The sequence below is a fragment of the Spodoptera frugiperda genome, chromosome 4 (genome assembly GCF_023101765.2).
Source record: "Spodoptera frugiperda isolate SF20-4 chromosome 4, AGI-APGP_CSIRO_Sfru_2.0, whole genome shotgun sequence".
Lineage (NCBI taxonomy): Eukaryota > Metazoa > Arthropoda > Insecta > Lepidoptera > Noctuidae > Spodoptera > Spodoptera frugiperda.
This window is the reverse complement of record NC_064215.1, coordinates 7,704,535-7,718,714: the sequence shown is the minus strand read 5'-3', so window position 1 is coordinate 7,718,714 and position 14,180 is coordinate 7,704,535. Positions and strand designations below refer to the sequence as shown.

Genomic DNA, 14,180 nt, shown 5'->3' with positions numbered 1-14,180 from the left:
CATCAGAGGAAATGCCGCAACAACGCGACACCTACGCAGCGTAGTTGTGGCATCTGCGCTACAAATACGGTTACCAAACGCATGCTGCACAAACGCCAGTTGGAAGGTGCTCTTAGTGAACACGCAAAACTAAATAACTTGATATTTACAAAAATAAATATCATTTAAAATTAATTCAATTCTGAGAGCGGACTATAAGAGAAACGATTTGGAATTTCCCTGACAAGCACAGAAGTTTATTACCTAGATGTTTATTACTAGAGATTTATTACTTAGACGTTTTTTACTTAAAGCACCTTATTTCATCCTTATTTCATGTTTAAAAATCTAAGTTAAATTTAACTTGACTATATAGTACTATTATTAAATGAAAAATTCAATTTCGAAATTGGAATTCTTTGCATACCTACTCATTTTTGCGATAACCATTGCGGATTTAAAAAAAAAAAGATTGATATCTCATAATAACTGAAGGTCAGTAACTTCTGGGACCTATTTTCTATTTTTATTATATATCTATTATGTAATATCCATAAATTAACGTATCCATTCTTCAAAAGGAATTAGGATAAAACTATTAAAACGGTTTTTTCTGATTTAACTGCCAGCCAATAAATATTATGTAACCTGTTATTAAGCCTGCTATTAACTTTAGTATACCTATCATCACATTTTTTCAACAAAATATTAGACAGACTTATATAATTTTAATAGCTTGTTGCGAAGCGACGCGTGTAGTGTGATTATACGCTTTTTTAGTTTTGAATTTGTTCCTTTCCTGCTTCTGTAGTCATAATTATATTAAGAAGATTTACGATAATTTTTTTTTATATTTTGATCATTTTTGAAATGTGCGTTTGGTTTTTTTTTTGTACCCACGTTAATAACGCTGAAATTAAATTGAACGGATTTTGATGAAAGTTAGTATATAGAAAGGGTATGAGCTGATTCGGGTGATAGGATACTTTTTATGACACGGGAAGATGGGCGATGGCAGAAACTAGTAAACTATTAGTTTACTAACCCTAACCTATTGATACTGTTTTCGGCAAACGTTTTCGATGCGATGAATATAATATATTATGTAGATTTACTTCCGACAAATACCTGAGGTTTAAAAATAATAGCTTTGATCCTTGAAAAGCAAGCAATGTAAATGTGAATAAAAATTAATAACACTAGAATAACGTCAGCGTTGAACATTGTATAATTAATTCAACGCAATTGTTAGTACCTAAATTGCTAAACAAATACAGGTGGTTAGTCTCACAGTGTCAATAACCGGTTATAGAAATTACTAAGACTAGACTCTCTAGAAAATCTAGCTTTTGACCGCGTCTAGATGCACAGGAATATCAAGTTTAGACCTAAGTGTGCGTGAACAGGTTTACTGGGAACCTATCAAGTTCTCAGCGATTAGTTCATAGAACCCAGTGAAGAATCGTTCCAACTAATATTATAAATGTGAAAGTTATTTAGGATGTATCGTAATCGAAACCTTTGCCCAAAAGCTACTTAGTCTTAGGTCTCTTTTGAAGGTAGTCTTAGGCTGATTTTCCACCAGACACGTGCTATTTGCCTTGGTATGTATTGGTACACTTAGCTTAGTACTAGTGGAAACGATCAAATAGTTTCGCAGCTTAGCTATTACATTTTTGTAGCATAGCTACATAGCACATCTTTAGTGGAAGAGCCCCTCTATCAAAAAAGATATTTACTGCAATGTGCAATCGTATGAGCTGTATTAATTTTGTCAGTCATCATTTTAATCTAATCGCTACAACATTTTAGGTACAAGGGTCAGTTAGTCGTAATGCTGAAATCTTTACATCACTTTACAAAGCCTCTTCAGAGATGAAACTTTTAAATTATTTGCGTTATTTTTAATTTGTCATACACATGACGCCCAGACGAGTTCCAGGTATTTGGAAGGAATTGTATGTCTGTAAACACACCCACGACACTGGAGAAAATTGTATGTGGAGAAAGTTAATAAAAAAGAAAATATTGCCCTTGCAGAAATCTACCAATGCATCAATTTATTTCTTTCATCAATCTCAATATATAGACGATTATTTGAGATAGAAAAGGGAATTTTCCATAGAAATTACGCAGGACTATGCATTCTCCGGCTGTTGCCCTTATCTTATATTGGTATGACCTCTATCACGCATTGTTTATGTACTTTAAGTTCTTCTTTAGGTACCTATAGATAAAGACATTCCTAGTACTAGTACTCACTCTGTGACTTACATAAATATAGCACGACTAGACTGCATGGTTGACGCGTTGGCTGAGCAACTTCTAACAACTCTTTCTTCTTGTTTCAGAACTGAATGTGATGACGTGTAAGTAAGGGTTTGTAAACATATCCTTGCAGGAAAAAATCCTATTGTTGACTAACAAATCTGGGTATTATGGCCAACCCCTAGAAAAGGAGGTCTTACCTAAGGACACATACCAGCGGCTTCTTTTTAAAAAAAAAACGCGTTACGTCACGCAAGGATTTTCTCCTGTATCGTTAACAAACATACAATTTCACATGCACAAGACACCCAGACTAGAAACTACAATTTATGGATTACACAAAGAGTTGCCCCGTACAGGAATCGAGACCTCTACACGTTGCACGGCAGCAAGTTGCCCAGTCACCACGCCAACCATTGTAGTGCGTGCAGGCTGGTGATACGTGACGAGATTGACCCGAAAATACTGCGCAGTAGCACATCTTAAGACATTATCAGGTATTACCTAAGCAAGTGCTATAAATAATTACAGGTCAGGATCAAATTCATTAATATTATACAACACAAAGATACTTACAGAAAAACTAAGATTAAAACTACAAGTTTAAGATCAATTGCCATACTAACAAGTTTTATAATTGTTTGTTGTGTAATTTGTCAGGTCAAAACGCTGTAATCTTATTAATTGTTGGTTTTACAGACTATATTTAAAATGCACAATTATTGCTCACGCGTGTAAGAATGAGAACAGGTTGACTAATCGTCGGTTTCCTAACAATTTTCTATGCTCTTAGTCTGAAACTATAAACAAATAATAAATAAATCTCCTGATCGATTTCGATCATGGCCAGTCTGTCTAACTCGACTACCCCACTCAGGAGATATTATAGTGCACAAGTGAGTGTGCAAACACAGGTTCACTCTCTGTTCCCTCTCCCGAGGGGACGGCAGACCGACACAACCGGAGGTAGACCAACGGCGAGGCGTTACATGCTTTCCGAGACACGCGGAGGATGAAACACCTTCCTTCTCCGGGATAATAACGGTCATTTTCCTGAAACACGATACTTTCACCAAATTAAAGATCTTACTGACCTCTTAGTAAACACTGCTCGACTATGCCGAAAACCTTCGAAAAATCGAAGAAGATAAGTACCTAGTAATGCCTGTATGTTAAAGTAACTTACACTTATTATCCGTTCGAGAAATACTACGCTTGATATTATTTTTTTTTTTTCTATTCGAACTTTGGAGTACACACAAAACCTTCCTTTTTGCTTCACCACGATCAGGTAAGAATTGCAAAATTGTCTTCTCTCACCAAGTCGCTTGCAGCAAAAAGACAGTGCATCGACCCGGAAGATGGTTGGACTTAATGACTTTTAACATACCACTGTCAACAATCGCTCTACTCCACATACGAGTAGATTACTTTCATAATAATAATATGAAGAAGTGTCACTTTAAGTTAAATGAGTTTCTATTGCCTCTTAGCTTTTAGAACAGAGGGCTTAGTACGAGTTTGTTTTAGGTTTAACGAGATCGAAACAAGAGCGCATTCGACGCTCTGATTGGTTGGTTCTTTCGCACCGGCGAATAGGAGCACCGAACGCGCTCTCGTTTCGTTTTCGTTCCACGTAAAGCACACTCGTACTAAGGTTACAGTACTTAAACTTATTGTACGAAAAGAACGTATAGGTAAGCGTTGAGCAAGTTTGAACACCTTTAAGAACGTTCCTTCAAAATTTAAAGGTCCCAAGAGGACTGTAGGTAAACCCTTTGTGACAATCCTCAAAAAATGTAAATTGTAAGGTCTAGCAAAAAAAATACAAACTGTTCACCTCCAGATAGGGATCTTCAAGAGCCCTCAAGTCACATTTCATCAAAAAAGGGCATGCCAATGAAGTTCTCTGTCAATAATGTTTTTTGGGAATAAAAAGTACTTAAATTTAACCTTGAACAAGGTAAACTGCACGATTTTACCGCATTTCCTTAATCCTACGCAAAAGATGTTCATATACCTAGTACTTTTTTAATATTTGATGTGAATGTATCGATAAGTACCCTGGTTCAATGACAGCAAGGAAATCCTTCCAGCGCCGACTAATTAAACAACATCTACATATAATACGTTTATCAAAAGTAAAACTATTGGATTTAAAAACTATCTGGACATACCGTAGGTATTATCGTCCTTAGACTTTGTTTGTTACCTTGATTTCATTGTGATAATAGATTATCATAATCATATCACTTGTTATTTGAAAACATTCGATCTTGTATGCACGGAAAACAACACTCTAATATCACTACACCAATAGATAAAATCGTTAGCAACAAAAAACCTTTGGATATCTCCAAAGTCCATAGGTGGAAAAATTATTGAAATATTTTATACATTGTGGCGGCTTTTTTTTTAACGGCCCATAACGCACTTGTAACGCCTCTGGTTCTTCGGGTGTCCGTGGGCGGCAGCGATTGCTTACCATCCGTGACCCGGAGCTGCGGACTGCCTAGCGGGTTACCGGGGCCCCGGCTCGAAGAGCAGGAGTAGGAACGGGGTGGTTTTTAGTCAGTAAGAGTCTGACACTCCTCTCTCGCCCAAGGCGAGTAAGTCTTTGGATGACTTTCCCACCTCAAAAAAAAAATGTGATCCTGATCCAGTCTGCTCATTTACCGGTCTATATCATAAAAAAAGTTTGTGTTTAAGCATTTATATTTATTGGACGTGCCTACCTTCCAGTCATACACGCCTTATTAGCGTAGGTCCGGATTATCTTTCAGGTAGGCCAAGATATGACAGATATTGAGCACCCATGCGTGTGTGTGGTGCTGATAAATTAATTCTATTTCAATGTCATATTATTTTGCCTTAATAGGAAGTCGAATAGTCTAATTAAGGGTCGCGCCTACTTTTATTTTGAGGGGCGAAATTCATCCTGTGTCTTCTCGTCTTGAGTGAAAGAAGTGTCAGACTCGCACTGACTAAAACCACCCCGTTCCTTCTCCTATTTTTTGCGCGCCGGAGCCCTAAAAGAAGAAAGAGTCGAGCCTACTATTAGAACAAGTAAGAGTTACGATAAAGAATTAAATGTTCCATGAACTTGACGCCAGGCCGGATTTAAAATAGACCCTGTTATAAACCACAGGACTACGTGGCAGACAGTTGCTATATAATTATGTATACTAATTGAGTAGTCATAATAAAATCTGCATCATAACTACAACAGTTAAGTAATTATGTATTTACATAAGTTACAGCGATTAGAAAAGTTGTTGTACTGAACGCTAGATGGCGTTGTAGGTACTAGCATAGAATGCTTGATATTTTTTATTTTCACTTTTAGCCGTGTTCGTTCCACTGCATTTTGCAGGACAATTAATAAATTAAAATTGCCTTCCTTCCTCCCTACATACCTATTCCCCTCCTCTCTGCGCAAAGCTTTTTGCAGTCAATCCTTGCATAAGTTTCAAGTTTATCCCGTGATCTGCTTCTGAAACTGCCGTAATTAGTTTTGCTTTACTTTTGATATCATTATTTTGTCTAATCGGCATTTCTCATTGACAATATTCTAGTCAGTCATTAGATTAACATTTAAATGCTTATATAGAAGAGCTGATGAGATGGGTTGTAAATTGTTATAGACATCACAGGTACGGTAATGAGCAACAAACTCATGAAAACACCTTATTTATATTTATATTAAAGGTGACTTATCGATGTAATGTATAGGTACTATCGGGATACCTATATACAATATTATTTACCTTATCGTTGACAGGAGACCGATGCTCCGAGCTATTTTGGTCCAAAAGATAAAAGTTACATGTTATTGACAAATATGCAGCTTGCATCGAAAGTTATAGAAAATATGTGTCGGTATATCGTTATCAGATCGCTTAGTAATTCTTTTTTTTATGGTATAAGCCGGTAAACGAGCAGACGGATCACCTGATGGTTAGCAATCACCGCCGCTCATAGACACCCGAAACATCAGAGACGTTACAAGTGTGCTGCCGGCCTTTTGGGGGTTAGGAATAATTTAAGGGTTGTTGGGGAATCGTGGATTGAGAAGATTAGGAAAGGGGTAATTGGGACTTCGGTACGGACCTCACTCACACAACGAAACACAACGCAACTGTCTGCTTGATTGTTGTTTCACGTCGGTTTTCTGTGAGGCCGTGGTATCACTTCGGTCGAGCCGGCCCTTTCGTGCCGAAGCATGGCTCTCCCAAACTTAAAGTCTATGCACTTTCACTCCATAAATCTTATATCACTTAAAACTTATATACCTAAATCAGCAAAACAGTGTCCCTAATCAATAAATAACATAATAACACTTAAAATGTATACGTAGACGTTTGTTTTATCAAGAAACGTCCATGACAACAAGACACTGTGTATCGCAAATATTATTATCCTAATTAAGATTTCAGTTTAATTATACATAACATTGATGTTTTTCAATAGTTGTTGCTATGGCACATTGGATATGTATCTCATATCCATCTCATAGCCAAATATAGACTGAAGGTCCCTAGTCAAAATTTGCGTGGGCTATTCATCTGTTTCCATGGCGCTACAACCCACGCTCCCCTACCTTTCAACCCTCTACAGTATTCTGTACTTCTGCCAACTACCAACCTTCAGGTAGCATCGGAAGAGTTGGTACCATCTACCACCGCGTAGCTGGGTGTCCCACGTTACGTTTGAAGAAGCCGTCCCCTGCTAGGTACCTCTGCTGGCGCGCCATGAAAACAGCATTGGGTATAAATGGACCTACCATCCGCGTTTTTTTTTCTAAATGCTCTACTTTCACCGACTTTATCAACCGAGGGTATCCTCGGTTGTTAATCTTTGTCAGAGGAGACAAAAATAATTAAATACATTGCAAAACAATAAATAAGGTGAATATGAATCTTGTTTCGTCACATAGCCAATGATTGACGTTCCCCAATTGAGTTTGGACACAGTTTAGGCGCGTGCTAACTTTATCTCAGACTCACAGCGACTTTGTTGTGCCCGCTATTCACAAACAATCATATTTTTATCGTCACCAGACAGACAAAGATCCTTGGCTTCTAGAAGATTCTCCAAATAATAATTTGACGTAGGGAAAAACCAACAAAATAGTATCACGAACCTACAAACAGTCCTAATGCTCGCATTGGTGCTTAACATTTGACAGAAAAAATAAATTAAATTTATCTTTCAAGGAAAACCTCTTAAGTTTCTTTTTCTTTTTAAGTTTATCAATTTATTACTGAGGGTTATCATTAACTCCACCAAAAAATAGAAAACATTACAAGTAACAAAATAAAATTAGTTAATGTAGACCTTAAATACTCGTAGCATATAAAACTGACTACATTACCGTCCACATTGTCGTGAGTCACAGTTATTTCAGAACGAAGTAAATGTGTCTATGATATACTAGGGTACCAAATGTTTATATATTTCACGAATCTAATCTGTTACGTTTACAAACACGCCCACAACCCACGGGAGAAATTCCTATATGTAGTAAAATGGGAATAAAAACACTATCGTGGTCAGCAAAACATACCAAAAGTAATGTTTTTGACTCTCCAAACTAGGACAACGACTTGCACTAAGACTGTACATCCGCAAACATTACTAGCCCACATTTTAAAGCTAAAAATATATTGTTATACTGTTTGAAATGACCTATTAAGTTTTGTATCTAAAGTTCCGCAGTTAGCAAGATAAATTCATTGTCTCTTGAACAAAACAAGTCAAACATATTATATTGTTTGTTACGGAAATAGGAACTTAATCAATGGCTTATGTATGTCTGCTGACTGGTTTGGGACCGAAATATAATTGTTTCCCCATTTTTTTCTCAAATATATTTAAGTTTCTTCCAGCAAAATAATGGAATGTTCCAAATTATTTGTTTTTTATACCACAGTTACAATAATGAGGTTACGATTATTATAATTCGTCAACAACTCACGTAACTCGTTAAAAACGTAATCAGTAGCAGACACGTCTATATATAAAAGTAAAGTAAATCGCATGCGTGAAAAGAATCAAGATCACACCAGAAATGAGATGGTAATGAGAATCGAACTACATAGGAACTGGAAGAAAGCTATTAAAGCAAATCTTTCGTAATTTATTTATGAACTTATTATTAGTTTTCTTTACTCCAAGAAGGGTAGAGTTTGGCAATTTGCAGGCGCCCGTGACTGTAATAAACAACCTTAAGTAACACGAGTTTTATATACAGATTAAAGAGACATAAGTACATAGGTCATTCATTTAATAAGATAAATTTATAGTTAGCGATAAACTATGTTCGGGTTATTTATAACAACATGTTTACGGTTCAATTTTGGTGCTGGTTAGTTGGTGTTGGTGTTCATTCAAGTTTTGTGCGCGATCACCCTGTGACAAAAACACGACTTGTGCTCGGAGTTTAATGAGTTTGTTTTATGTGTAAAATATATAATTAGTTATAAAAGTTTTCGCGCCGAGGAAATTGTTTACGCACCTAGAATTTTATTAGGAACTTGTTTACCGGGACAGAGCGGAGTATAAAAAGACTGGAGCTATTTATTTTCCTACCATTAGATGAGGGCACATCCACGGAGTGTAATATTGAAGCAATCCCGACATTCCTGGAAAAAATAAACCGGTGAGTCCTGTTTTCTGAGTTATTACACTGCTCTACTATCTTCATAATAATATATCTTCGTGGTTACATTGCTTTTCGATGAAATGTGTTCATTAGTAGTTTATTTGTTATTAAACCTATGTAATAAATTGCTGAGACTATCCTAATGTTTAAGAAATCTAAGAAATAAAGTAATAATATGTCATATTCATATATTTGTAAAGGACCTGTTTTCGTGTAAATATTTAAAACTAATGCTCATTTTCTAACAATAATAACTGAAGAAATGCCTAGGATGAATGTCCAAGTCATTTATAAATTTAAAAGGGTATCGAATCGATATAAATATCTATACTTAAGTATATGTATCTACGAGGATAATCACGCAGTTTTTATATTTTGTTTGACGTGCTTGTAACTGGTAACAAATAAACAAAATGACAAATAAAAAAACCAAATTAAAGATTTCGAAGAAAGAGTTGTCATTAACAAACAACACGGATACATATTTAATGCCTGCTCAGACGAGGATTTATGGCCCTATTGGATGGTCTTTTTGGTTATGAGCACATAATTTATTCCTTTTAAGCTACCTATAATGAATACGTCATACTAAGAAATAACTCACAAATGAACTCTAGAAGAGTATCCCGAAATGTAATTATGCTATAAATGGATTATTTTTTAAAATTCCCTCGTGTAGGTACGTAAGCCCTTTATTTTTATAATAACTATCGTGAGTACACAAAATTAAGTAAATATCGTGAGCCAAACTAATAAAAAATCACGGTTTACTCATGTACTCACTCTACTTTACTATACTTTTATTTACTATACTTGAGTAGTCTGAAATAAATTATTTATAAATAATTCGTGACGTCGCCGCGTCTGCGCACTCTACTCATAATGAAGAGTCCCTGTGTGACTCGAAACTAGTAGAGCTTTTCTCCATTAATGTATGCGTGTAAACTGTTTTTGGCTAACGTAAGCCCTCCGTAATGTAAATTTGGCTAATCAGATACGAGGTACATTAGATTGCGTCTAACATAAACTTTCCTTATATAATAGTCGACCCGGAACTAATAAAGGAAAACAAATCCGATAACATCATTCCTATTATTCCCCATGATGTTTACTCGAAATTCGATTATTTAATGTAAGGTACAGTCGCCAAGAATGGCCGGGTTCCTATGATCGCCCACTTTAAAAAAAGCTTGGTTATATAGTTATGACTAGCAAACCAGGCGAACTCCGTTTCGCCAACAATGATTCTCTCGTTTTTTCTGGTTTTCCACATCTTGAATTTTCTTTGCTATAAAACCTCACGGAGCCTGAGAACTTTTCAACGAATGCAAAACCGTGGAAATCGGTAATTAGCGTTGAGTTATAGCGTCAGGAAGAAAAATCCGACTTATTTTTATATTATAGATTATCCGAACCATTTGAAACTTCCTAGGTTTATGTTATTGGCACCCTATACAAAAGTGCAAGTATGGCCGTTTTACAAAATCCAATACCTTAATATTTTTGAAAATTATCTAATTTAAAGCAAATCTCGTTACTTGAAACAGAGAAATTCTGTTCTGTTCTGTATCCGTTCTGAACTCTGTTCTGTGGTTTAAAGTATGATTTGTTCTATAAACAGTACAAAATTTTATTGAATATATATAACAGCGAAGTATTTTTAAGAATTTATATTCACTTCCAATATGGGTTACGTTTATTTTATTTATCTTTAAGATTTTATGAAATAAGGTGGGCCATATTAGGCGACTGTACCTTATAATACCTAAGAAAACAAATCTAGTTTAACAATAAGAGGAAAATACAATAGGCGGTCAAATCGCATTCGGTGATCCCATGAAAACCTTTAATGGATAATGGATGAATAGTTAGTACTCCTTGAGCAGTCCCAGTTTAACATCATACCAAATTTATCATAATCGTATTGTAAGTGACATACTTTTATATGACATAGTTTTTAGACTAAAAACTCACACAAGAGTGTTCCTGTATCAACCCACGGTTTAAAAACTCGGACCTGCCCCATTCGACTACCAAAAGTTAGTTTTTAGAATAAAATTAGGCGTTACTTTGCGGAAATCCATACTACGAGTACACTAACAGCTCAAATTCGAGCTGCGGGAGCCGCAGAGTCGACAACTCCTGAAGATGCTCCGTGGAGGAGCGAAACATATGTCGAGTGTTTTGTTGCGTGTCGTGTGTGTGTTTTTGTGTTGCACCTCTGCTGCGTGAGCATTTAATTGCGGGCGGGTGGTGCTACACACCGCAGGGTCTAAAAATCTACAAGCGGATACAAAATCTATTTTTTTCTATGTGATAGCAACCGTGTCTCCAGTACAAAGTTATCGACTATTCAGCCAGTGTCGAGTAGAAATAAAAACTAAATATTTATTGTATTGTTAATGTAAAAGTCGATCTCCTAAAATCATTGACGTCTAACGAATATTTCGCTAAAGGTATTTTCTCTTGTCCACAGATAAAAATATCAAGATGCAAGCCAAATTCTTCCTTCTGGTCTTAATGATAGCGTTCAGTCACCACATTGCCTCATCGCACATCTTAACGTCGGCGTACATGGATATGTCTTTACCGACATGTATGAGAATACTGTCATACACACTGATGAACGATTTGTGCCCCACATACGGAGTGTATTATGCCGACTACTCTTCCGGTAAGTAATTATCTTATGTAATGTAAATAAGGGTGCTAATGTTTGTTTATGTGGAAAGATGTGTGGCTGTTGATGCAATGGACCCAGTTTCAAAGTGTTGGGGAGCCATGCTTAGGCACGAATGGGCCGGTTCGACCGGAGTGATACCATGGCTTCATAGAAAACCGACGTGAAATAACGCTTGCGTTGTGTTTCGTTGTGTAAGAAGTTACCGGAGGCCCAATTACCCACGTTCTCTATATACCCAAACCCCGATTCCCTAACAACCCTTAAATTCTTAACGCTTACCATCAGCTCACTTACCGGCTTATACCAATAAAAAAGAAAAAAAGTTTAGTGTGGTCCGCAATCGCCGCAATGTTTTGATATTATATTTAGACTTAAAATTGAAGGTAAATCCAATTTGTAATATCACCTGACGTTGACTTTTTAGCAAGTCACATAACATCGGCATTAATAGCAGTATTTTATAAGGGTTCGCAAAATGTGTGTCTGAGTTTTGAGGGTTTCTTACTAAACTGCTAAATCTAAATGAAGGCATCATTCATTCCATGCAAAATGAACATTGAACATATCATAACTAGGTTTTTTTATGATATAAGCCGGTAAACGAGCAGAGGGATCACCTGACGGTAAGCAATTACCGACGCCGCTCTTTTGAAGGTTAGGAATTAAAGGGTTGTTGGGGAATCGGGGATTGGGAAGATTGGGCCTCCGCTAACCTCACTCACACAACGAAACACAACGCAAGCGTTGTTTCACGTCGGTTTTCTGTGAGGCCGTGGTATCACCCGGTCGAGCCGGCCCATGACTCTCCCACACTTTAGAAAATAGAGAACACCATTGTCAGATGCTAGACGTAGGTATATAAGTAGGTCACCTACAAAACTAAAACAACTGCTTTAGCATGACCTAAATAGAACTCAAGGGTCTACATCCAAGAACAATCTTATACACAGATATGAAGATTAATCATAGAAATCAAGGTTTTCCTTTGAAATTATCGTAATTTAAAATAGCATATTTAATATCCAATCAATAAATGTCATGACACAGCAAATCTGTGACTAGTTAAGTGCGAACACCTGCACACTTTACACTGAAAGACATTAAATAGTTCAAAGCATGTACTTAGGTGTCAAATAAAAACATTTCTAGGATTATTTAGTTATTGAAGTTTATAGGTCAGTACCTTGAATACTATGACAGGATCTAGATTTGCTATGACGAACAGTTATAGCACAGCGTTCCATTGACGCACGCCTGTATTTATAAATTATTACGTGGAATACGTAATTTAGGACGTCCAGTCTTACGATCACACACACCAAGATAGTCAAACACACATTGATATTATGAATCATTGTGCATTGACTGGACCTGATGCTTCAGGTTACGAATGCTTAAATTGGTATAACTTTTCCATGATTTTTGAAGACATGCATCGGTAGCTCTATTTAGTTTGATTTGAAAAAAAACTTTGGCGACTAGTTTCATCAAAATCAGCTCATACCCTGTCTGTATACCAAATTACATCAAAATTCGTTGTAGTTTCAACGTGATTGACAGACAAACACACAAACAAACAAACATTCCACGCAGGAGTTATTTGTCGCCAATTATTTTACTAATTAGTTATTCGATCACGTTCTGAGCTAGTAACTAATGGATTTCCTGACTACTCTGTGGCTGCGGAAGAATATCGTTTCCCGCACCCTCGTACCCACGTGTGAGACGGGACACCGGGGTGGGTTTTAGTCAGTAAGGGTCTGACAGTCACTTTCGTCCTCCCCAGGCGATAGGGCACCAAGATGATTTTCCACCTTGGGGTCACAAAAAGTAACTACTGAACTTACCTAACTTGAATGTTTCTTGTTTCAGATGAAGTCAATATGCCGTCAATGCCCAGGGAGGTGACCCTAAAAAAGTGGGAACAGAGAGAGACTCTGATAAAAAGATGTTGCACCAAACCGTGTTCCTTAACAGACTTGTTGTCAGTGTGTTAAAATGTCCAAATGGAATAATAAATTAATGAATTTAGCGACAAAACGTATTAATCACGAGTTAGAATAATATGGTTTAAATTATTTTTTTGAAATCGTGATGTACCTATGTTGTTGTAGAAATTACGTAGTTTGTATTACACGACGATCTTACCAATTAAATAATGATCAAGGACAGTGGATTACAGATGTTTTCCATTAAAGCAGCCTATTTTTAAACATAGGCACTGAATAATATTGTAATCATACCTAATTACTTTTAATTTAAGTAAACAATGTTACATACTTACGTCGAAGTCACTAAACGCGACACGTGAGAAATATTTTTAATCTGTATGCAGATATCTGTCATGTTTGAACTTCGAATTGTTTTTACTTTTTAAAGCTTTACGAATTTTGTAGAAGGTATGGTTGCTATTTTCTTGTTAAGTTTTTTACCCGTGAATATACTGCTTTAATTTTTTTTATATTCTGTGCTTTAAGTTACATTGCCCACCAATTAAATATTTATACTTAGCCAAGTAAGATTAATTAGTTTAAATGTTAATAAATTTTAGTTTTAACTGTTGCAAATTAAATTATATTGAAATTA

General features: G+C 36.2%; 1 protein-coding gene across 2 annotated transcripts; it reads left to right on the top strand.

The window, feature by feature from the left end:
* Positions 1-8,575: 8,575 nt before the first annotated feature.
* On the top strand, positions 8,576-14,180 carry LOC118272835 (uncharacterized). Of its 2 annotated transcripts, none has more exons than XR_007705278.1 (3): positions 8,576-8,908; positions 11,388-11,585; positions 13,467-14,180. XR_007705278.1 is itself a non-coding variant. In XM_035589535.2 (3 exons), exons 2-3 carry the CDS (start codon positions 11,402-11,404, stop codon positions 13,589-13,591), a joined length of 309 nt encoding a protein of 102 aa, XP_035445428.2. In that variant the 5' UTR covers positions 10,816-10,837; positions 11,388-11,401; the 3' UTR covers positions 13,592-14,180. The 2 variants fall into 2 exon arrangements, 1 of the variants encoding a protein (XP_035445428.2); XM_035589535.2 differs by lacking the exon at positions 8,576-8,908 and adding an exon at positions 10,816-10,837.